We start from the raw sequence: 26,298 nt of genomic DNA, 5'->3' as shown, positions 1-26,298 counted from the left end.
GTTTGTATGTGCTTTGTTTTGTTTCCCATTGTTTATTTCTTTTTTTGAGCTTGATCTGGGGTCTTCCCCTATTTTGTTGTTGGTTTCTATTTGGTTGGTTGATAGCCAGTTTATGTAAAAATATTGGTTTCAAGTCCATGTAAAACCCATTTATCTTTATCAAAAACATTTAAAAACTTGCAAACAATAATAACAATAGTTGACAAAAAATATACATAATAGAAACCAATATCTATTTTAAATGCTTTTCATTTTAAATAGATATTCATTTTTTCTAACAAAATTTGCACCTTTGGGATTTCCCTAGGGATTTCTTTGGGATTTTTCTTGGGGGTGTCAAACCTAAAAATTCTATTGCAAAAATGTGTTTAGAATTTTTTGCCTATTTTTAAGACTTTTCCCTTGTAGTTGACGACTTTTCTTATCTAAATTTGATGGAACTAAAAGGATTTATTGAGTAAATTGTCAACTTTACTAATATAAGATATGCCTTATTTTGGATTTAATAAATAATTATTATTGATTTTCAACATGCATTGTGTCTTGTTGGTTAACAGATTTGCCTCTCTTTAATATTTTTTATAGTGACTCATGCATACCCCTGTTGAAAAGCAAAAGAAACCAACAGTTGGGTGAACTAAGTATTGGTTTACCCTCTACATAAGAGTGCAACTCCCATATGATATCCAAGAATTTTTATGCAAATTAATTACAAAGAAACACACTTTTTACTAGAAAGCCAGAAAGGCCTTCACATCCATTTTTCAACACAATATGAATGCTACAAAGTAATTATTCATAAATGTAAATCTCACAGGCTTGAACTTTGTATATTTCACTCTTATATTAAACTTATTTCACCAAGTATACTCAAAGTAGTATGAATGTTGATCGATACTCACTAATGCCCTAAAGGAAAAGGATTCAAGGAACAAGAAATAGCTAATTTCCTTAATCAAATGAATTCACAGACTTATAATAAGCGCATAACTAAATAAGTAAAATATTATGCACACAAACATGTATCCTAACAAAGATTTGTTCTATCATTCAAACACACAAATTTGAAGGTCATGCAAAATATATCATTTCATTCATATATAAAATACCTTCGCTGAAAATTCCAAAAGAAAACAAAGTCTTAAAAATCCAAATCAAAGTTTTTTGGACCTGAATAAAAGCTTGCTTGATTACATATAGCCTCCAGGCTAATAGTTTTTGAAATAACCCAAGTTTTTAAACTCTATCCGTGAGTTAAAAAAAACTATTTACTTAAAACTGGATAAAACTTAAATGACCAAGAGCCATAGACAGAATGACAGCTCATTCATAAACCGATCAAGACTCCAACGTGGTAGAGGAAATGATTGATTTATCCTATTTCGTCGTCGTACCACGTACATTCTGCCACTCCAACTGTGTCGTTGAGAAATTGAGGATGACCTGATAGTGCAAGAGCCCAATATGCAAATGTGTTGCTTCTAGATTTATTTATCCACGTTTACCTGCATGACCTTAATTTTATGCACTTCCACATGATCAAAGCAAACCACTAACATTGATTCTATCCTATCCACCTTGGAGAAGTCATCTATAGTTAGAGACTTTGTTTCTCTAATGAGCTACACTCTCTCCTTAAAAATTTTGACCATATCTACTGCCAGCTCGATCATCTGTCCATCATCCTTCAAGAGTTGTATAGCGATGCATTTCAAATCTTTTTGCATCATATCAATGAGCTCTTTTAATACTTTTAATAATTTGATGGATTCTTCATGACCCTATTTAATGATTGATTTTCCCCATTCAACGTTTTCCCTTGATACATACAGTAAATTGTCATCCAGGTTATCCATAGGTTTATGGGAAAAAAAATTCATGATTCCAATTTTTTGTACATCATTCATCTATGCTAAAACTGCCACCCATTTATTTCTTTATTGGTCTCATGTTGTAGCTTCCAATGCCAGCTATTTACTCATGGTTATATAATTATCATACACCTTGATTAGACTAGAAGTGTAATTTGTACCTTGTTGCACTATGGAATCAAGTCATTCATCAAAGATCTCGGTTATCATATGACTTCTTTGAACCTGGTCCAATAGCTTCGGTTTACTGGTGATTTAGGGTCAAAATATAATGACATCTCTGTTAGAGGCTGAGGACTCGGGTGATGTATGACATTGATATATTCTGCCATTTGTGTAACAACTTGTTTCAATTGTCGTTTGTTCTTCTCATCTTTCCAAGTTCTAGATATCATTCTTTTGGTGGAGGATTATAAATTTTTGGCATCCACATCTCTCAAAGCAACTCCCACGTTAATTTTCTCAACAAAAAAATCCTTTCCAGTGGCATTTTCTGGGTCTTTATCTGAGATGGGTTTGCTACTTCTGCTACCCAATGCCCTGTTTTATCATCAACCTCCATCATAGCCTTTATTTTAAGATTTTTGGGTTTGGATATTTTCCCAAGGAACTTACTAACCATATCCTCCATGGGAATGGTAATAGGAACCAGAATCCGTTTCTTACCAATTGAAGCTCCAAGCCATCAAGAAATGTTGGAAGTTTCTTTAGGTGGAGGTGTCTGATAATCAGGTGAATTGACAACAATCATGGTGCTCATTGGATTTGTATTTTTTAGGTTATTTCTCTACATCTACATCCTATACTAAAGGATTAATTGCTCTGAGAAACACTTGGGTTTCTTCACTTGAATCTAAATCCACAACAATCTGGTCCACCACTAGTTCCCAGTTTTTCTTTTTGCTCCTAGAACGGGTGACTCAAACTACTGAAGAACTCAATGGGGATTTCTTTGACCTCTTGGTTTAAACTTCTCCAATTTTTGGCTTTTTGGCACCTACAATATCAATAATTACATTAGAGGGGGAAGTAGGAATCTGTGTTGTAGCATGAAGTGGGCCAACTATTAACTCTTTAGGATTAATAATTAGCTCCTTTTTAAATTTGCAGTCCCTTAAACATTTCTCTAGTTACTATAAATATAGTTTCTTAAAAAATTAATTCTAAGTTCAAAGCATAAAAAACAGACTTGCAACTATAATATCCAAGTTCATTTGGGAAGGCAAGTCCTGATTTACTCTTCGCCCCTAACCTTTAATCAATGTGGGCAAGTTCTCTACAAACTTCAACAAGTATATAACTATCAAAATCATACCTGGGCAATTAGAATGGTTCACCTTTAAATCCCCCCACTCTAATATAAGTAAATCAGTGAAATTTGATAAAATAGCTTCCATATATACTGACCAGCTCCATAGCTTTGCTTAACATTCTTTTATTTGTGTCTCGGTGCAGTTCAAAGATAAGTCTGTCTATGAAAGCATCATTCCATATTGTAACATTTTCAACATATCTCTGTTGTTGTAGGTGTGGATAATAATCATAAACCTTCATGCCATCCACCCAAAGCTCATGATGTAACCCTTGCCACTCTCTCGTACAATCCAGTATATAAAATAAATATGAGGACATATAAATACTGGACATTCCAAGAAAATTACTCAAACCCTCATGAAGGCTTTCAGTGATAACTTGTGCCCATCAAGATATTTCTCACCAGCTAACAATACCTGAATGTAAAAATACATCCAGTCTTCCCAATATAAACCGTGTGATTTCCCTTTGAGTATGTTTAACAAAATCACAATATCTCGCACCTTCATTATGAAATGCTCTCTCGTAAGAGGTTTGGGTAACCGAGAACCCCCTTTCTGAACTTTGAGGATAAAATTCCTTGCAATGACGCTTTTATAAGTTCTTTTCTTCTCAGAGAAAAATGTGTATAAAGTACCAATGGACCAATCTCCATGCGGTTCCTTATGAGGAATTCCAATTGTAGACATCATTGTTTCCTCATTAATTTCTACTAACAATTCACCACTATTGGTCCTAATGCACCTGTTACCGACATCAGACCTATTCATACATTCTATCACCAATTCTGGGAAAGTGGTGGTAGTTAGGAATGCAACAGCTTCAATCAAGCCACTTAACTATTTTTTCTATCATTGAGTTAGCCTCAGGGTTTCCAGCTCTTTCTAAAAAATCTACTAAGTCAGCTTGGGCTAAAGAAGTGTCACCCAGTTCTGGAAGTGTACTGACTAAGCATGATGTGCATCCAAGCTTTGGAAGAGTCGGCCTCATAATGGCCGCTTTTGCATTCATCAAACAATTTCTAGAAAGAACATAATTCTATTCCAAAACAAAGAAATTTTTCTATACTGACTTTGTGATCTAGTAACACAGCGAAGAAGAAACTATCAAAACTCACCTATTACCACCATCAAATCTGTGAAACCCTCAAAAGAATGGAATTGAAATTACCTTCAGCGTCCTTCGCTTCTCCAACAACAACAGCTACCAATTTTACAACTTTAGAATTCACATATTAAGAGACAGAAGAAACTTAGTGAAACCTACACACACCTCATGATAATTCATTCAAACGTGTGAGATAACCCATGATTTGATGGGATCCTGACAAATTTCTTTATTACATATCAACTTCACACAAATGGCTTGAGTTTTTGTGATTTCTTTCCATAATTAGAAATTTAAAATATGATATGCTCAGAATATTCCTTTTCCTGTGCCACCATTGCTTTATTAATATCCTTGGGGCCAATCTGAAATGAACTTTTGAACTTTGAACCATTTAACAAGAAGTTCAAGGGTTCAAGTTCAATCTTGAGAAAACAAAAGGACTTCCACCTTGCGGCTCAACTCAACACTAGGAACAAGCGAAGACTTTAACAAACATAAAGGAGGACCTCAAACTTTGAACCTTGAACAACTTTAAAAATGGTTCAAAATTTCAAGTTCAAAACCGACTTAACACATTAACACTCACCCGCTTAACAACAAAACAAAGCCACGACACACATCAAGGCACCAGTTGAATCTTGAACCTTGAACCAAAACGTAGGTTCAACCTACGGGTTCATTGGGATAGAAAAAGTGGATTATAAAGAAAAGGTACATATCCAAGGACGGATCAAACCGAATGGGGAATGAAACATTAATAACACATTATTTTGCTCAAGACAAAGACTTAAACTATTGACAAAATAATGGGGTAACATCGGCTCTGACTGGGGACCTACCAGACTGAGAAGGACTAGGAATGGAACCTAGAATCTTTTCTTTTGCACGCAAGTGGAGAAGGACAAAGGTCCGACCACAACAAACCACACAACAAGAAAAACAAACAGCTCACCTATGTACAAAGCAGGAGGAGACTGCTTATAATTGATATAGGTTTCAATCTTGCCCATTATAGGACAAGGGTAGTGAAAATTTGTTAGGGTATTCAAGTTTAAATGAGTTAGGGCCCAATACCTATTTGATCGTGAATGGTCCTTTCCATAGAGAATCAAATTCCCTATGAGCTCCTTTTGGTTCTTTGTGTTTGTCCCAGAGTAGGACTTGATCTCCCAACATAAACTGTCGTGTTCTAGCTCTGCGATCAAAAATTTTCTTTACCCTAGCCTGATGTGCAATGATGTGATCCACCAAATCTTGCCTCTCTTCATCAATTTTTCAAAGGTACATAATTCTCTTTTCTAGAGCACTTTGGAAGAATTAATCTTCTATCACCTTCTGCAACCTAGCAGCTGATAATTCCAGGGGTAAGGGCAATTGAGCTTCTACTTTGTATACCAATTCAAATGGTGTCATACCTATAGCCCTTTTAGGAGAGATCTTGTCTTCCAACAGTGCTTCATATAGCCTTTTATGCCAATCCTTTGCATTCTCAGCCACCAATTTTTGCATTATAGAAATCAAATTCTTATTGCTAGATTCAGCCTGGCCATTTCCTTGTAGATAGTAATCTAAAGAATGAGATAAGATAATGCCATGATCATAATAAAATATGTTGAGCTCTTCGGAAGAGAAATTTGGGGCATTATCGATCACGATCTTCCAGGGTAAACCAAACCTAGTCAAGATATTCTCTTTCAGGAAGTTGCAAACAATTTCTAAAGTAGTCTTCCTGACGGGGACTGCTTCCACCCACTTCATAAAATAATTTGTATCTGTGAGGATATGAGTATGACCAGCACTTGACAGGGATTCAATGGACCAATAAAATCTAAACCCCATTGTTTGAAGGGTTCATCTATGATTACCGACCTTAATGGTAATGCAGGTAATTGGGGTCTTCTTGAGAATAACTTGCATTTCTCAAAGCCTGCAGCCCATTTATATGCATCTTTAAACATACCTGGCCAGTAATAACAACTCCTAAGGATTTTGAAAGCTGTTATGGTAGATGAATAGTATCCTCCACATGCCTCATTATGAAGAACTTGTAAAATCTTCTCCTATTGTTCCTTGTCAACACACCTTAAGAATGACACATCCAAGCCTTTTTGTATAAGATATTATCCATAATCACATATTTAGTTGCCTTCAATCTTATATTTCTCTTTTCTTTTGTATTTAAATGCTTAGGATATTCTCCATAAGTCAAGTAATGAGCCACATTGGTGAACCATTCATCCTGCAAGCTAACAAATAAAGTTTGTCTTCTTCTTTCTTGTTTTCAGCTATTAAATGACATAATCCTTGTCCTCGGACTAACTTGGTTGGTCTGATATCTAGATCAAATTCCTGAACCTTTGAAACCCGGGTTGCTCTGTTATTCATTCCCACCTCCTGCTGAGTCAAGATACTTTTGACAGTGGGGTTTGGTACAAAGACAATTAAATGGGAATGCAATACATAATACCTGAAATTCTTAACAACTTTAACAACTGCAAAAGCCCATTTCTCAACTAATAAGTAATTCAATTCATGTTTTTTGAGTGGAACGCTCATGAACACAATAGGGACCTCTTCATTCAGTCCATTCTTTTGTAGAAGAATGTCAAACATTGTGTGTTCTGAAGCATAACAATACATGATAAAATCTCTCTTAAAATAAGAATTTATTAGTGTAGGAGAATGAGCAATTGCTTCCTTTACCTCTTCAAAGGCTCTTTTTTCTTCTTTCTTCCATTTAAAAATATACTTTTCACTCATCATCCCTACAATGTGTTTGGTAATTTAAGCAAAGTCTGGCACAAACCTCCTGAGGAAACTCACTTTCCCAAAGAATGATTTGACACCACTTATGTCTGACAGAAAACTTAACTATTGAATAGCTTTTACTCGATCAAGATTTATTTTGATACCATCTTGTGAAACTATATACCCTAATAGCTTTCCCTCTATAACACAGAAAACTGACTTCTTTGGGTTAAGAGAAATACCATGGTCTCTGCATCTTTGTAGAACAGTCTCCAAATCTCTCAAGTGGTTTTTCCTTCTTTTAGAGAAAAATGTCAAATCATCTAGATAGATAAGTATAGTCTTACCAATGAGCTGATTGAATGAGAGATTCATTGCCCTTTGGAAAGTTGCTCCCGCATTTATTAGGCCAAATGGCATATGATTGTAGGAGAAAGTTCTCCAAGGTGTTATGAAGGTTGTTTTGTGTTGGTCCTCTTTTGCTACACTTATCTAGTTATAACTAAAGAAACCATCAAGAAATGAAATCATTTCCGATCCAGCAACAGTTTGGAAAATATGATCCATCGCTGGCAATGGGTAATTATTTTTCAAACTAGCCTGATTCAAGTTTCAAAAATCCACATAGATCCTTATTTCTCCATTTTTCTTGCTAACTGGAACAATATTGGCCACCCATGTAGAATGGTGAGTGGGACAGATGATCCTTTCCTGAAGCATCTTGTCTATTTCTTTGAAAATAGCATTTGCGACCTTGGGATTGTAATTTCTTAATTTTTGTCTAAAAGGAGCCACTCTACGCTTGAGAGGGATATGATGTTGAAATTGACCATTTCTAAAGTCTTTCAAATCCTCATAAGACTAGGCAAAGACATCTAAAAACTTTTGTAGCAATTTAATAAACAAATGTCTTTCTTTAGGGTTGCAACACTTGCCTAAATTGACCATCTTTGGATTATTTTCATCACCTAAATTAATCTTCTCATATTCTCCCGATGTGTTAGCAGTTTGAGAAGTATTTTATTTGGAATACATGTCATTGCGATCAAAGAGGCATTCTAAAGATACCAAGCCTTTTGGAATTCAATTTCCCTTCAACTAAAAAACTTCCTTTTTAGAATCTCCCCCTGTATCTAGACAAAACTCATTACATTCATTCTCAGACCCTTCAAAGAAAGAAGAGGCAAACATTTTAGCATTTTGCAAGAACTTAAGATGTGTTTATCATTTCCAAACACTTGCCATAAATTTGAATTGTTGGGTACATTAGGGCGATATATAACTTCTATCTTGTAAACATCTGTACCAAAATCTGGGTGTGGGAGTAATAAAGACGCGGACACTGCTAAAGAATCTACACAGGAATTTTGATCTCTACAAATGGCTTCAATTGAGAAAACATCAAAATATTCAATCTCATCCCAGACTCTATTTTTCTAATGTCTAAGCCTTTCATTCTTTATGGAGAAGAGACCTCGTACTTGTTTAACAGTTGATTATGCATCGCCTTTGGCGCTCAACAATTTGATTCCTCTTTTCCTAGATTTCTCAATGCCTAACAACAATGCCTCATATTTTGTGATGTTATTAGTGTTTTTAAATTCTAATTTGAATGAAAAAGGAATTTTTCACCTTGTGGAGAAATGAGCACCACTCCAACACCAAATCCAGCCAATGCACAACTCCCATCAAACTCCATCTCCCATAAGTTTGCAGTAGGATCTACTACATCTTCTAGTGTCCCTTTCTTATCATCAAAGAAGAGTAAATAATTGCCGCAATCGCATTCTTGATACAATATTTGATATTTTGGCTCATTAGAGGGAAAAATGGTATATTTGGACTTTGGTTCAGGTTGAAGAGCAATTTTTTTCTTACCAATGGGAATTATTGCCTCAAACCAGTCCATTTTAATTTCTCCTCCCAAATCCTTACAAAAAGTCCTTCTTAGCAACATTCCATAACTTGCAGGAATATCAACAACCAAAATAGTTAACTCTCTTTTGTTAGGATGTACTGCCAGATCAACTTGCGCATCTTTGATTTGATCTAGTAAAGGAATTTTCTTTGAGTCTATTGAATAGAATTTACCAAATGTTTTAGTGAGTGAAAAACCTAATGCTTTAGCAACTGCAAAAGGTATAATATTATCGGAGGCTCCTGAATCAATAATGCAATTATTTAGTTTATATCCATTGATAAATAAAGACACATAAAATGGCTCGGGCCTTTGGTCAAGTACTAATGGTGGTTCAATTGGTTCATTAGCTAATGCCTTTAGAACAATACTAGACAACTCTGCAGATTTAGTATTCTTTTCATCTTTTGAGGACTCAATATTAATAAATGGTGTCTTGGTGTATTGCAACTGAGAAGTTTCCCCCTGCACACATTTAATTAACTTTTCTAACTCTTTAGGATTCAACCTAAGATATTCAATGGGAGAAATCTGAATTTTAGATGCCTTACAAAATTCAACAACATCAAAAGAAGTATCGAGGTCTGAATGCTTCAACATCTGAACTTCTTGAACTCTTGAACCATTCTTTGAGTTCTGGTTCACAAGTTCTTTACTTTTAGCTACGATTTTGGGAAAAGTAGTGGTACCTATATTTTTGGATTGATGCTGATTTCTAGTGAGGATGGTACAAGAAGGGTCTCCAAGGGTCACCAATATATCACCTCCTCTGTCTGAATCTAATTCATACTCCAGGAAGTGTATTCCAGAGTCGCCAGGTTGCCCATGGACTTCTTCTTCTGGACCAAGTTCACTTATGATCTCTCTTGTATTTATCATTTGTGCATATCACACCATCTCTCGACAAGAACTACCATCATAATCATTAGTGAGATGGAAAACACACATATTTCCCTTAAGTGGTGGAGCTTCAATTGCTAGTATTTGCTGAGTCAGAGGCAATTGTAAGGCTTTATTCTCAGTTCCCATAGACTAATTAGTAATCCTCCTTAGTATGTCTTGATAAGGTTGTGGGTAAGACGTACTAGCCTTGGGTAATTGTCTTTTGAGTGTTATGACATTGTTCATCGGCCTTTGAATTACAGGGTCTGAGTAGGTAGAGGGTTGCACATTAGCCACTTGCACTTCCCTTTTCCATTTTCCTGTAGTCATTAGGTCATTTTCTAACTCAATAGCAAGTGTTTTGACATTATTCAAAGTTGCAACTCTTTGTTCGTGAATCAATAAACTTATCTCTGAGGGCATAGAGTTTAAGAGGAAACATTTCAAGTTATCATCTGAAGGTTTCTAATTTGCAAGAATTTTATGGACAATTTTATCAAACTTGGCCACAAAATCTCTCATAGATTCAAGGATCTCTTTTTTCAATTGAGCTAACTGGGCCAAAAGGGAATGCTCATCTTCTGCAACCTTGAACCTAGCCTCAAACCTAGTTTTCAAATTTTTCCAGTTTGATATTACACTATTTGGCAAATGATAAAACCAATATACAGTTGCCTCAGTTAATGTATGTACAAACAACCTTACTGAAACATCTTCATGTTGGACGGCTATTACACCACATGCAAAATTAGATACATTTCGATGTTCATCGACTGTGATCTTCCCATCACCACTAAATTTAGGCAAATGATCCCTGGCTCCTTTGGGTAAAGCATTCAAATTTAGAACAAGATTTAACAGATCTACTGTGGCTCCCCAAGGATTGTTGGCTGCCATCGGAAGAATGATATTAAGGGGCATTGGGTTGATTACACTGGGTAAGGTAGCACCATGCAAGGTTAGGGCTTGACAAACTAAAGATACAGGAAATGAAGGGGAAGGGGAAGGAGGTCTACTTCTTGTTCGTTTCTTGGGTGTAAAAGATGGCTAGAAGTTAAGATTTTGCAATTCCTAAAAGACTGAGTCAAATATCTCCTCACACCTCAGAGACCTAGTGTATCTTCTTGGCTCCAACCTATTCACAATGCACAATTTTGGTAGAATTGGATAAATTTTAATTAGTTCACAAGACAGTTCTATATATCATGTTACTAGGCAACCAATCTTATTATTCGACTCCCTAGTAGAGTCGTCAAAAATCTATTGGTTAACAGATTTTCTTTCTTTAATATTTTTTATATTGACTCATGCATACCCTTGCTGAAAAGCAAAAGAATCCAACAGTTGGGTGAACCGAGTATTGGTTTACCCTCTGCATAAGAGTGCAACTCCTGTATGATATCCAATGAACTTCTTATGAAAATTATTTGCAAAGAAACACACATTTTACCAAAAAGCGAGAAAGGCCTTCACATCCATTTGTCAACACAATATGAATGCTACGAAGTAATTATCCATAAATGTAAAGCTCACAAGCTTGAACTTTGAATATTTCACTCTTATGTAAAACTTATTTCACCAAATATACTTAATGTAATATGAATGTTAATCAATACTCACTCACGCCTCAAAGGACAAGGGGGATCAGAATCATTCAAACAACAACAAACAACTAATTTCCGTAATCAAATGAATTCACGGACATAATAAGCAGATAATCAAAGAAATAAAATATTCTGCACACAAACGTGTATCCCAACAAAGATTTGTTCTATCATTCAAACACACAAATTTGAAGGTCATGCAAAATATATCATTTCATTCACATATAAAATGTCTTCACTAAAAAATCCAAAAGAAAACAAAGTCTGCCAAATCCAAATCAAAGTTTTTCGGACCTGACTAAAAGCTTACTTAGTTACATATATAGCCTTCAGGATAATAGTTTTTGAAATAACCCGAGTTTTTAAACTCTATCCTATAGTTAAAAGAAACTATTTACTTAATACTGGATAAAACTTAAATAACCAAGAGCCACAGGATGGAATGACAACTCATTCATAAACCGATCAAGACTCCAACATGGTAGAGGAAATGACTGATTTATCATGTTTCACCACCATACCACGTACATTCCACCACTCCAAGTGTGTCTTTGAGAAATTGAGGATGACCTGATAGTGTAGGAGCCCAATATGTCGAATGTGTTGCTTCTAGACTTCTTTATCCATGGTTACCTGCATGACCTTAATTTTATGCGCTTCCAGATGATCAAAGAATACCGCTAACATTGATTCTATCCTAGCCACCTTGGAGAAGTCATCTGTAGTTAGAGACTTTGTTTCTCTAACAAGATGCACTCTCTGCTTTAAAGTTTCGACCATATTTGTTGTCAGCTCAATCATTTGTTCATCATCCTTCAGGAGTTGTATATCAATGCCTTTCAAATCTTTCTGCATTGTATCAATGAGCTCTTTTAATCCTTTTAATAATTTGATGGATTCTTCGTGACCCTGTTTAATGATTGAGTTTCTCCATTCAACATTTTTCCTTGACACATACAATACATTGTCATCTAGGTTATCCATAGGCTTCTCGGTAATAAATTTCATGATCCCAAATTTATGTACATCATTCATCTGTGCTAAAACCGCTACCCATTTATTTCTTTCTTTGTCCCTGTTGTAGCTTCCAACTCGAGCTCTTTACTCACGATTATAGCATTATCATACACCTTGATTAGGATAGCAATGTAATTTGTACCTTGTTGCACTATGGATTCAAGCCATTCATCAAAGATCTCAACTATCATATGGCTTCTTTGAACCTAATCCAATAACTTTCGGTTTACAGGTGATTTAGGGTCAAAATTCAATGACATCTATGTCAGAGGCTAAGGACTCGAGTGATGTATGGCATTGATATATTCTGCCATCTGTGTAACAACTTGTTTCAATTACCATTTGTCCTTCTTATCTTTCCAGGTTCTGGATATCATTCTTTTGGTGGAGGATTCTAAATATTTGGCATCCCCAGCTCTCGAAGCAACTCCCAGGTCAATTTTCTTAACAACAAAATCGTTTTCAATGGCATTTTTCGGATCTTTATCTGAGATAGGATTTTCTACTTCTGCTACCCAGTGCCTTGTTTCGTCATCAACCTCCATCGTAGCCTCTATTTTAAGATTTTTAGGTTTGGATATTTTCCCATGGCACTTACTAACCATGTCCTCCATGGTAATGGTAATAAGAACCACATTGTATTTCTTACCAATTGAAGATCCAAACCATCGATAAATGCTCAGAGTTTCTTTTGTTGGAGGTGTTTGATAATCAAGTGAATTGACAACAGTCATGGTGCTCATCGGATTTGGATTTTCTTTAGGTTCTTACTCTGCATCCACATCCTGTACTGAAGGATTATTTGATACATGTTCATCCATGGCCACCTAGGTTTCTTCACTTGAATCTAAATCCACAACAATCTGGTTTGCCATTGGTTCCCTATTTTTCTTTCTACTCCTAGAATGGGTGACTCGAACCACTGAGGAACTCAATGGGGATTTTTTTAACCTCTTGGTTTAAACCTCTCTAATTTTAGGCTTTGTGGCACCTGCAATATCAACAATTACATTAGAAGAGGAAGTAGGAATATGTGTTGTAGCATGAAGTGGACCAACTATTAACTCTTTAGGAGTAATAATTAGCTTCTTTTTAAATTTGCGGTCCCTTAACCATTTCTTTAATCTTCTGATAACTTTGAAGGACTTGGATTGGATACTTTCTTCTTCTCTCTAGTCCCAGTCAATTTCAGGGATGGGTTGCCCTTGAACCCTTACATTGAGTTCAGGATCTAACACATCTTCCCCCTTCTCTTCTTGTATTTATGTCACATTTATAGACAGCCTCATTGTAACAATCTATTGCAGAGTGAATCTTCAAATTCATCACAACAATTTTCCCAATAATCTTCTAATTGGGGCTCATGAAAGAAATTGACATCAACATTTAGATATTCTACAACATATCCTCTTCTATCAAACTTATGCCAGACAATGTAGGGCTATAAATTCAGTTTCTTGAACTCTAATTTTAAGTTCAAAGCATCAGAAACAAACTTGCAACTATAATATCCAAGTTCAATTGGGAAGACAACTCCATATTTACTCTTTGCCCCTAACCTTTTATCAATGTGGGCAATTTGTCTGCAAACTTCAATAAGTATATAACTATCAAAAGCATACTTGGGCAATTTGAATGGTTCACCTTCAAATCCCCCCACTCTAATATAAGTAAATCAGTGAAATTTGATAAAATAGCTTCCATATATACTGACCAGCTCCATAGCTTCTGTTGACATTCTTTTATTTGTGTCTCCCTACAGTTCAAAGACAAGCCTACCAGTGAAAGCATCATTCCATCTTGTAATATTTTTAGCATATCTTTGTTGTTGTAGGTGTGGATAATAATCATAAACCTTTATGCCATCCACCCAAGGCTTATGATGTAACCCTTTCCACTCTCTGGTACAAACAAGTATATAAAATAAATATGAGGACATATAAAAACTGGACATTCCAATAAAATTACTCAAACCCTCATGAAGCCTTTCAGCGATAACCTGTGCCCAGTCAAGATTTTTCTCACCAACTAACAATATATGAATGTAAAAATACATCCAATCTTTCTAGTAGGAAACTTGTGAATTCCCTTTGAGTTTGTTTAACAAAATCACAATATCTTGCACCTTCATTATTTTTTCCTCGTACTTAGGTTGATTAGACATACAGCTGTTTTTATTTTTTATTTTGAAAATTTAGTACAACTGCATTTGAAATTTCACATTTTTATCAAATAGATTTACTTTATTTAAAAAAAACAACTAGTAGCTTAGAAGCTACATTCAATTTTCTACAAATTTTATTCTTACATATTTTTCAAATTTTGTTTTTGCTTAAGATAAACAGGTTTTGAGGGGACCAAAAACCCCATATAAAAAGTTTGAAGGGACCTGAAACCCCCAGATATCACACAGATCTAGAACCAACAATGGAACTCTACAAGCAAATAGATCAAAGACACCTAGTAGCCAACACTAAATAGACGCCAGCTAGATTACAAAGATAGAACAATACAAGCCATGCTGGCAGTTCCAACGGATCTAAAACAACTAGTAGATCATGAAGATAGAGAACAAGGGTTTGTCTAGCACCCTCAACCAACAAGCAGGGTTTTCCCAGGCACCCTTAACCTGAAGCAAAATAATCACCAGATCATCAGCAAAACCTGATCCTAACCAAAAACAAAGACTAGCTAGATTGGGCCCTTGAAAACTGCCAGCATCCAACCTAGCCCTGAAGAGAGAACAGTACATAGGCTTTTTCCAAGCTCCCTCAACCTTAAGAGTGGGTTTTATAGGGCTCCCACAACCAGATAGGGTTTTGAAAAGGCTCCCAAAACCTTCAATCCAAAAAAACTTTAAAAGCCTCCAAGCATAACCAACAGCATCCAACTCCACCTCAATAGGAGCTAGGTCACCTCCAGCAACATCCATCTCCCCCTCCATAGAAGAAAGGCCCGCCTCAATAGGAAACTCCAGAGAGGCCCTAAGATGCAAAATATAGATAATGAAGCACCAAGCCATGGATCTATGAACATGAAGGTCACCAAGACCCTTAAGCAAACAAGATCAAAGATAGGCATAATAAGCACCAAGAAGATCAGATCCCAAACTCAGAACCAAATGGGGTTTTAAAAAGACTCCCTTAATCTTGTTCTGGATCAAAGAGACATGGGTAATGATATAGCATTTAAATCCAGCACAATCCACCCCATCCCCAACCATATCGATGGGTTTTAACCTCGATCCCATAACCAGATGAAGGAAGAAAATCCTCCAAGAAAAAACTTGCAACTAAAGAAAAAACTCATTATGCTTAGTTGGACAGAATGGTTTTGAAAAGGCTCCAAAAAGCTTGCAAATAGAGAGAGGCCTACACTAGATAGACTCCATGCCAACATACTCCACCAAAATCTCCACCTCAATAGGAGAAGAGGGAGAGAACCCCATCAAGAAGGAGACCAAAATGATAGAACACCTAGCCTCAAAAAATAGGGCCTAGAAAACCCCCAACAGGAACCATCCAACAAACCTCAACACAGCACTCTTCCCCTCTATACAAGAGTGGTTCACCTCTAAAGGCTCAATTGAGAAAGACCGATAGATTACCACCTAAGAAAAAATAGAGGACCTCTTGATACAAATAGCACCATAAAAGCATTCAAAGCCTACAAGAGGACACTCAGAAAAATCACACCTAGTAGAAACCCAGATCTCTTGATTCAAATTATGTTACTAACCTATTCAAATTTAGATATTTTGTTTCTTCACTCTATTTTTATGAATTTTCATTGCCACTTAAGGACCTAGTTTGAACCCCAATGATCCTACATAGGCCCACATAAATTTTTGTGTCTTGTGTAATCTCGTGGATGCATACTATTCCATTTGCTTTTATATATTTTGTATAAATTTTGTAGGCATTGTTTATTACAATTTGAATGCATAATCTTAATCTTTCTTCATTTGAGTCTATTAATCATTCATAATAGGGGCATATATCAAAAAAAAAGTGTACACCTTCACACTATTCCATTTTCTTTTATGCCACTTTATGTGGTTGCCAAGTACATGTGGTCCTATCACACAACTTCATGTAGTTTGGAACACACTAGTTCTATACTTTGTTTATCACTCATTAATGTTATTTTATTTCTACTTAGATGAGTGTCACTTCTTATAATAGTATTTATTTTTCCTAGTTCAAGACTACCCATGTAACCTTAATCCTCTAGACTATAAATTCAAACCATTGCATCCTTGAGATAATTAAGCTTGAATGTTATCATTACTTGTTGGCATGTGTACCAAAAAGCTCAAATTATGCACTTGCATAAAAGAACATCACCTCAAAGACATTTTATTGATGCAATATTATTGATTGTTACCCTTCATCATGCAACAAAATATAAAGAATCTTGGAGATCATCTAGCATATCTATCTTTGCATCAATCACAACAATTACATTATTTCTTGCATCAATAATATCAATGTCCTTGCTCTCATGCTCTCAATTTACTGCCCCAACATTCATTGCACTTCATCTCAAGAATATACTATATCAAGCCTCAAGTATTCATTGCATCATTAAAACACTTCATTGTTAACTCATGTTATACATCAATTACATAGTTGTTCAATATATCTTCCAACTTATCAAAAATTTCATTAAATCAATTAACAAGACTTCATTTCGATTGAGGAAATCTCAAGGATTCCACACATTATCATATCACTAACATAATAAGTTTCAATGTTGCTTTTCAATGATGCCAAGTTTCTTTTGGAAGTATAGGCACAAGCGAACCCTTATCTAAAGAACCAAAAATTCTAAGATTTAGATGTTACATGTTTACCCTTAAAACATTTAAGTTTGCCCTTGCAAAGTCAATTTAAGTCTTTGCACAATTCTATATTTCACAAAGCACATTCATTAGTCTTTTAATTTTAATTTTTTTAACATAAGAAAAATTAAATGTTTAGCCCAACAATCCAAATCTTAGCTCTCTATAATACGAGGTCCCCATAACCTTTCAAACGATATACAACAGAGCCTCGTTCATACCTCTTTGTATTCTAGAACCATTCCGAAAAATATTTCAACCCAAATCGTAGCTCTCTATTAACATTTCAAAAAATATGCAACAGACCCTCGGCCATACCTCTTCTTATTCTAGAACCATTCGTAGACTCTAGGTATTTCAAGACACACCGGGGACAATTAGAAAAAATAAAATAAAGTATAACACTCGTTTTGCTATCTCCTTCATCTCCACATACGGAATCTGATACGACCCAGGGTGAAATCTTAAAGCAGAGGAAAACGAAACGCCAAATGGCTGGCCTATTTATGCTCCGGAGCTCAATCCTTTCCCTTGCTCCCCTCCCTCTATTTCACAATTTCTCTGTGTATTTGCAGGAAAAGAAGAGCAAAGGACGTTTGTGGCGTGGAGAGGAGTGTGCCTGTTTATGAGATGGAGAATGGAAATGGTATGGGTGGACATCCCCCAGACTCATTTCTGGTTTCGACGACACCTCCTCTGATATACTTGAAGCGGACAGTTACAATGGGAGCTAACTATGGATCATATCCTCTCACCCAACAAATGGTGCAAGCCCGAATTGACCGATATGGCCCCACTGAGAGTATCATTCAGTCTCATAATTTACTTCACGTGCGGTACGTGAACGAGCAGGATGCTGCTTCTGCCATTCTAGACCTCGACGGCACAGTGATCGTAGATCTGAATGTTAGCATCCCATTGACATTGTTTGTTACACGCGAATTTTACAACGTTCCATACTGGTAATAGGGGTTGTTATCCTGGGTTATGGTTATGAGACTGACAGAATGAACAAGCTTATGTTTATAAATATATTAGGCCTATAGGGCTGGTGCATTTTATTGGTTTTATAGACACTGCTGTTTTTTCCAAAGAGCTCATTGGATCAATATGTTGGTCTTTTATCTATTAAAAAAATAAATATTAAAATTCACTAACTCAAAATGGGATTTAATGTTTTTTTGTTTCTTCATTTCATATATACATTCACAAACTTAACAATCTACATTTTCGAGACGGTAGATTAATCATGTTAGTCAAGTTGAAAAGATTTATGAATGTTAATGGTGAGTGGTAGTAGGAAGTTATAATTGTCAAATGATATTGTTTTTAATATTCTTTGTTAATGTTGAGTGAAGATTGAATTTGATAAATATATTTACAACTTCATTTTCAGTTATAGAATTTCTTAGCTTCTATAATATTTTAGCTCTATTGTATTTCTTGAATTAATCTCAAATAAAATGATGGTGTTTTTCAATTTGTTGTGAAGTAGCATGAAGAATTAGGTCCTTATCCATCTTAATAATGTTTTGATTGTCACAAAATATCATTGTTGGATGTTCTTGTTATTGATGTAAATCTTCCAACAATTTTCTAAGCCATATAACTTCTCGGGATGTTTTTAATGAAATAATATGCTCAATTTTAAAATTAGACAAGGAAAGAGTGTATTGCTTTTTACTACTCCACGAAATTGGTCCTTAATCAAGATGAAAATATGTCTCAATATAAAAAAAAATTTATTGATGTCGCCTACATAATTCACATTTTTATGATCCTATTGAATTAGACTATCCAACAATTTTATATTCAATTCTAAGTTAACATGTTCCTCAAATGTACCACAATATTATCTTTTCTTTCTAGTAATTGACATGAGGAGCTATTGTATACCTAGAAATAACAATGATTTCATATGAGATTTTTGATCTAGATATTGTAACATGCAAAATATTACCCACTAAAATTATTATCTATATAAAGTACTATCAACTTTCTCAAAATAAGATCTAACATTATAAGTTTGATTCCAAAATCATAGGGTGTAGATGTTGGTTAACAATCAATCATTTTACATTTCTCAAACACATTGAGAGCATATTTAGATTGAAAAAGTAATATTCTTCCTCTCTCTTGTCAAAATTTCAATTCCAACAATGAATGCGTTAGTCCCAAATCTATTAAATATCTAATGTTTCCTTCAAATTTTCCATAACAAGTAAAATAGTTTTGAAATTGTAGAATAATGATCGAATCATTAACATATAATGTTGTGATAGGTACATGATAATTACAAATTAAAATAAATAGATTATAATTTGACTTCCTCATTTTCCATCTATTGACAAAATATTATTCATCTATTTTTAGTACTCGACTCCTACGTCCGTACTATACCATAAATAGATTTTTTTCAACTTGCAAACTAGATGTTCTTTATCATGTTTTCCATATCCTAGTGCTTATTGCATATAAATTTCTTTATTCAAATCATCATTTTAAAAAAAGTAATATTTACATTCCTCAAATAAAATTAGATGCTAAGACATAATTGTTCAAAATGTAGTTAATTTTATAAATTTAGAAAAAAAATAGTATTTAATCAATTCCATCTTTTTGTGAAGATGCTCTTGCCTTAGATCTATCTATGTAGTTAAGCACCAAGTATCATTCTTCATCAAGAAATTGTAACTCTTCTTGCATTGTTAATTCTCAATTTAAATTTCCCTTAACTTCTTCATTTGTTTGTGGATTTTCAACTTGCATAACCTTGAACATTAGAATATAATTAACAATATGATGTTTAAAATATTTCTAATACATTTGTAATAAATCTCCCAAATATTCTTTATTTTCTCTAGAAATAGATTTCTTTCACCTAAATTATGGAATCTTTGTAAATAGTAGTAGAAGCAGACTCTATTTGGTTTGATACATTAGAACCTTCATCAAATAATACATCATCTCCCAAATATTCTTTACTTTCTCTAGAAATAGATTTCTTTCACATAAATTATGGAATCTTTGTAAATAGTAGTTAGAAGTGGACTCTATTTGGTTTGATACATTAGAACCTTCATCAAATAATACATCTCTTTTGATGAGAATTATTTCTTTCTTAGGGTCATAATTTAAACTATATCAAAATAAAATCTCCATGTTTCTAATCTATATTTTTCCTCATTTGTTTAGGAATATGAGAATAAGAAATAAAAGAAGAGAAATTGGATTGACGCTAACAAGTGATTTTATTTCTCCTTTTATTCATATTTATAGGTAAATGCATTCACAAAGTTAATAACATACATTTTCTACATGATATATTGATCATATCAATTGGTTGGAAACATATATGAATATTGGTAGTGAGTGACGATGAAATCTATGGTTGGCAAATGGTCTATGTCATTCAACATAAGGAAAATTATGAGCAATGGTTTGTTCTATGTTGACTAATATTATTTCCAACATCTTCTCTTAATGTTGAGGTAAATTCATGACATATAATTCATATCTCAAAAAATTAAAATTTTGTTAGAGATAGAGCTTTGGGAAATATATCTATAACTTCGTCTTCAGTTCTATAATATCTTAGCTCTATTATGGGTCTTATAGATTCTATTTCTTATTTTTATTTTTATTTTAAATGACATCTCAAATTTTAAATACTTGTGAATATAATATTTTAAACACTTTATTGTATTTTTAATGAGTGATTTGAACTACAAATAAACTCACTTCATAAATTTTAACATATATTATTAAAATTCTATCTAAGAGACATATTTTAAAGCTAGGTTAGGTAATATATTCAAGTCACTTATGTAGATGAATCAATTGATTACATTCATAAATGATGTCACATGTAAGTGTAATGATAATTATGTGTCTAGAATATATGCTTAATAAAGTTAGGCTAATATAGGCTTGTTAGTCTATATTCATCCTTTTCATCCTCATTATCATTTTGTTACCTAGCTTCCCTACAATCATTAGGTTTGTCCAAGGTTCAATAGGGCTTAGTTGTAATGCCCCACTAGCTCATCCAGGGGAACAACAAACAAAAGAAACAAAAAGACATAATTTTTTTAAAAAAAATTTAAACATCAGTAAGAACCACGTTACTCAACATAATGATCAACTTTCTAATGAACATACAATCTTAAGATACCATCATTATTCACAATGAAGTAAACCATCAATAACTTGTAAAGTAGTAGCGGAAGATAATAGAACTTATCATTTACATTTTACCCCTAAGTCCTCATAGGTTCCTCAATGTTGTTACGTACAACAACCATCACAAGAAAGGATTACATTTATTTTTACCAATCAGTCTACTAAATAAGGATAAACAAACTTTTAACATAAGAGAATAGTATCATGATCGCTACATATTTACTAAAATAAAATGAACATCTTATAGTTTATTTTTTCTAGGAACTTAGGTACATCATGATACATCCCTAGATTAGCTTAATAAAGAATGAGATAACATCTATTCATTAGTCATCCAATAATAATTCCTACTCCATGCAACACTGGCCAAAGATCATTCCATTACATCAAAGTGCCATGTTACATTCATTCTAAGGTAGGTTCATTAACACCATTATGTAGTATAACATGGATATAAAAGATACATAAATGACATTATCCATATATGAATTAGTATCACATACAACAACCAATTAATCACATCACATTGTCTTATTTACTATAAGGATTAATAATGATACTAAACATAATTACGATGAATGCAAGAAGAAAAATTCCAAAGGGAAGATCCATATGATACTGCATATTGCCTTAACATAGTTTTCTATCACTCAACATGACACACCAAGGTATGGTTTGAAGATGAAAAAGAAACTATTGTCAATATTTGTCAAGAATATAATGATATAATTTCTTGGACATATGAATACCTAAAAGGATTTAATCCTAGTTTGGCCTAGCATACCATAAAACTAGATACCAATTCAAAACACGTTAGAAAAAAAGAAAAGGCCCATCAATCCCAAGATAGATCCTTTAATAAGAAGGGATTTGAGAAAACTCATAGAAGATAATATTATTTTTCCTATTAAGCATTCCCCATGGGTAGCTAATCTTGTTCTCGTAAGGAAAAAGAATGTAGAAATCAGATTATGTGTTGATTTTTGAGTTCTCAACAAAGCTTCCCTTAAAGATCATTATCCATTTCCTTCTAATGGTAGTTAATTTGGCTCCAAAAATGCCATGATTTTTGCATGTAACACGAGGGTAAGTAAAAAATTACAGATCTTGAACATGCTTGAAAAAACTAGTTGTCTTTTATTTTTCAGTTGTGTATAACACAAAGATTAGTCAACCGTTTTGGAGTGAGACTAGTCATGTCCCTTCCTTCTATGGAGAAAATCCTATCCAAGGTTAGTGGCTCAAAAAGGTTTTCATCCTTGGATGGGTATTCAGGTTATAATCAGATTTTACTCCAAGAATCAGGCCAACATAAGACTACATTCACTACTAAATGGGGTACTTATGCCTATTGTAAATTGCCTTTTGGGATAAATAATGCAGGTGTTGCATTTCAAAGAGCAATGGATATGGATTTTAGAGGTGCATTAGTAGAGTTTGTGCTAATATATCTTGAAGATATATAATTCTTTATTCAAAGTGTGTAGTTGATCATTTTGGTCATCTTAAACAAGTTTCTTTTATATGTAAAGAATATGGTGTGTCCCTGAACTCAAACAAGTGTGTATTTTCTACTAATCAAGGCAAAATATTGGGACACGTTGTATCAAAGGATGGGCTAGCCATAGATCCAAAAAGAGTGGAATTCATTCTTTCTCTTTTACACCCAAGTCACAAGAAAGGATTATAGAGTTTCCTTGGTAGGATCAACTTTGTGAGCAAGTTTATTCCTAACCTTGTTTCTATGGCTAAGCCTCTCATAGCCATATTGAGGAAGAATTTAACTTTCAATTAGAGAAAGGAAGGAAAGAGTAGCTTTGAATAAATCAAACAAACAATTGCCCAAGCTCCTACTCTGATTAATCCCAATTATGAGCAAGATTTTATCCTCTATGCTCTTGGAAGAGAATCAAGAATCTCAGCTATTGTGACAAAGCTAAATGAAGATAATTTGGAGTAGCCCATTGCTTTTTTCAGTGAAGGATTGAAATACTATGAGCTCAAGTATAGTTATGTAGAGAAGTAGGTCATCACTGTCATTAGGGAATTGAAGAAGTTTAGGCATATGTTATCCAACAATAGGATCCAGCTATTGGTTTCACATGCAAGTATGAAAGACTTCCTTTTGAACAGGGATTTTAGTGAGAAGAGGGTCAGATGGATAACAAAAGTCATGGAATATGACATCCACCTTAAAATCACCAAGCTTGTAAGAGGCAGGGGCCTATGTGAATAGTTTGTTTCACCATTTGAGACACCTTCAGAGGTTTGTATTGCAAGAAGAGTAACCAACCAATAGTGAAGAGCAAACCAATTGGGTAGAAGACATTACTATCTTCTCAAGAGAAGATAAATATCCCTATGGTCTAGATAAGACCAAAAGGATACTTTTCAGGCTACAGTCCATTCCTCATATCTTGGTGGATGGCATACTTTTCAGGAAAGACTCTAATGGAGTCTTACTAAGATGCATAGAAGAAAATCAAGTCAATGGACTATTAGAGGAGTTTCATGATGGCCCTTCAAGTGGCCACTTCTCTGCAAGGACCACTACCATTATAATAATTAAGGAGGTTATTATTGGCCAACCCTGTTTAGTGATTCACACAAGTAGGTGAGATGTTGTAAGAAATGTGCCTTCTTTTCAAGTAAACAAAGGTTAGATGTCCTTCCTCTCCATCTCATCCAAGTAGACTAGCCACTTCATTGGTCCAATTAATCCACCTTCAAGCACTAGTCATAAGTGGATTTTGGAAACAACAGATTATTTCACAAGGTCAATTGAGACCGTATCATTAAAGGATGTCATAGATATTTCAATACTAGAAATCCTTGATGGAATTGTAACAAGATTTGGTACTCCTTCCACTATCATATTAGACAATGCCAAGGCATTCGTTGGAGCATAGATTAGTCCTTGGTCAATCAAACATGGTATTTACCTAAAGACATCATCAAATTATTACCCTCAAGGTAATGGCTTGGTTGAGTCCTCCAACAAGAACCTCATCAAGATAATCAAGAGAACAATAAAAAGACAATCAGAATTCTTGGCATGTCAAATTCAAGACAGTCTTGTGGGTTGATAGAATTACACTTAAGAGATCCATTAGCAATTCACCCTCCATGCTAGTATATGGAAGGGAAGAAAAACTTCCACTATCTCTTGAATTTTCCTCTCTTCAATTAGCACACCAACTACAGCTAATGGAGAATGATGTTATGATAGTCAAAGTAGCCGAATTAATGGAGTTTGAAGAGGTCAAGAATTAGGCTATGCATACGCTTGAAACAAATCAGCAACAGGTCAAAAGAAGTTTTGAAAAGAAAGCCACAAATAGGGTCTTAAAGGAGGGAGATTTTGTCCTTAAGTGGGATGTAGACAGAGCCAAACCATGTAGATACTCCAAATTTCATGCCATGTGGAGTTGCCCATACATGATCACTATTTGTAAGGAGGGTAATTCATTCAAGTTATCCAAACCTAATGGTGAAATTCTCCCCATGGGATCCACCTTAAACCTTGCTCCTAAAGAAGATTTTAAGATCTTGTAAATAATAATTAGTTTTCCTATTCGCTAAGAAGTGCTAAGCAAAGGGCATTTCCTTTCTGAAGATAGTAAAATTTTGACATTTTGTTTCAAGTTACGAAAGTTTTGATCAAGTTTCCCAATTGTTGCAGTCTCGACTCTGTGCCCAATTGATTCCCACATAATCACTAGAAATGTTGGCACCTTATGCCTACCTTGGCCCATGACAAATAATTGATCTAAGACATCCATTAATGTCTTAACCCCTGTGGGATTTCCCTTAGGCATAAATCCTAAACCCTACATCTTCATGCCTTAGTCATTTCTTGACCCACCCTACCTATGTCCTAATTTGGAGTTGATCGGTTCGAATAGTCAAATCACTTAACGCCACCAGTCAAAGGTCCCTTAGTCGTTCGGTCAACCAGCCCCATCTCCAAGTGACTACCCCTCCTAAAGTAACCTCCTTTTCTCTCTGGCCCACAGTGCTTAACTGGCATTAATCACAATTCGACGGCTAGCAGGGCATCACGATTGTTTAATCAAAAATTAATTTAGGTCCTCTGATTCAACGTGAGTTGTCCAATCAAGAAATATACCAAGCTTTGGGCCTATAGTGCACAGGTGGAGATTCGCACGGTTGTCGTCGTGTCATAGCCAGGACTGACATCAGACTTGTCAGGCCCTTCGGTTTAATGGGAGTCGTCAATCTTGTCTCTAGCGTGACACCCATGTGGCGATGGTTGACCTGGCCCAACAGAGCATTATAAAGGCTATTTTGGACATCTCTTGATCATCTGATAACATGTGAAAATCTAGGATCGATGACCATAATTCAAACCTACAGCCAGACAATTCAAAATGTAATGTGGGGATTTTGTCAACAATAGGTCAAAATCAATTATTTTTCTTTGTTTAAGTCCCTAATCTGATCTGAATCCAATCCAACCACCAAAGAACAACACCATTACTTCATTCCCATCGTTGCAGATGTATTCCATGACCTCCCATGCCCAGTTATGACTGACGAAAGAACATTCATGCTAACAAGAGGTGTCTCAAACGCCATTTCAATGACAGGGTCAACCTGATTTTTAGGGATTTTCTACCCTCTTCGACTACAGATGCATTCAATGGGCCAATTTCTTTCACTTCAGTAGACATTATTGCGCACAAGAAACCGGATTCTGATCTAATCTCCCTGTAGTCATCTTTGCAACCTAACCTTAGTCCGGCTAAGGTTTCTGAACTCCATGTTAACTAGAGTTATGCCTGCACT

At 34.8% G+C, this 26,298-nt stretch overlaps 1 protein-coding gene across 1 annotated transcript; it reads right to left on the bottom strand.

Moving 5' to 3' along the window:
- Positions 1 to 5,612: 5,612 nt before the first annotated feature.
- On the bottom strand, positions 5,613 to 6,134 carry LOC131858024 (uncharacterized). The gene has a single exon (XM_059210863.1). It carries the CDS (start codon positions 6,132 to 6,134, stop codon positions 5,613 to 5,615), a length of 522 nt encoding a protein of 173 aa, XP_059066846.1.
- Positions 6,135 to 26,298: the final 20,164 nt, after the last annotated feature.

This window comes from Cryptomeria japonica, chromosome 1 (assembly GCF_030272615.1).
Source record: "Cryptomeria japonica chromosome 1, Sugi_1.0, whole genome shotgun sequence".
Taxonomy (NCBI): Eukaryota; Viridiplantae; Streptophyta; class Pinopsida; order Cupressales; family Cupressaceae; genus Cryptomeria; species Cryptomeria japonica.
This window is presented reverse-complemented; position numbering and strand designations above follow the sequence as displayed.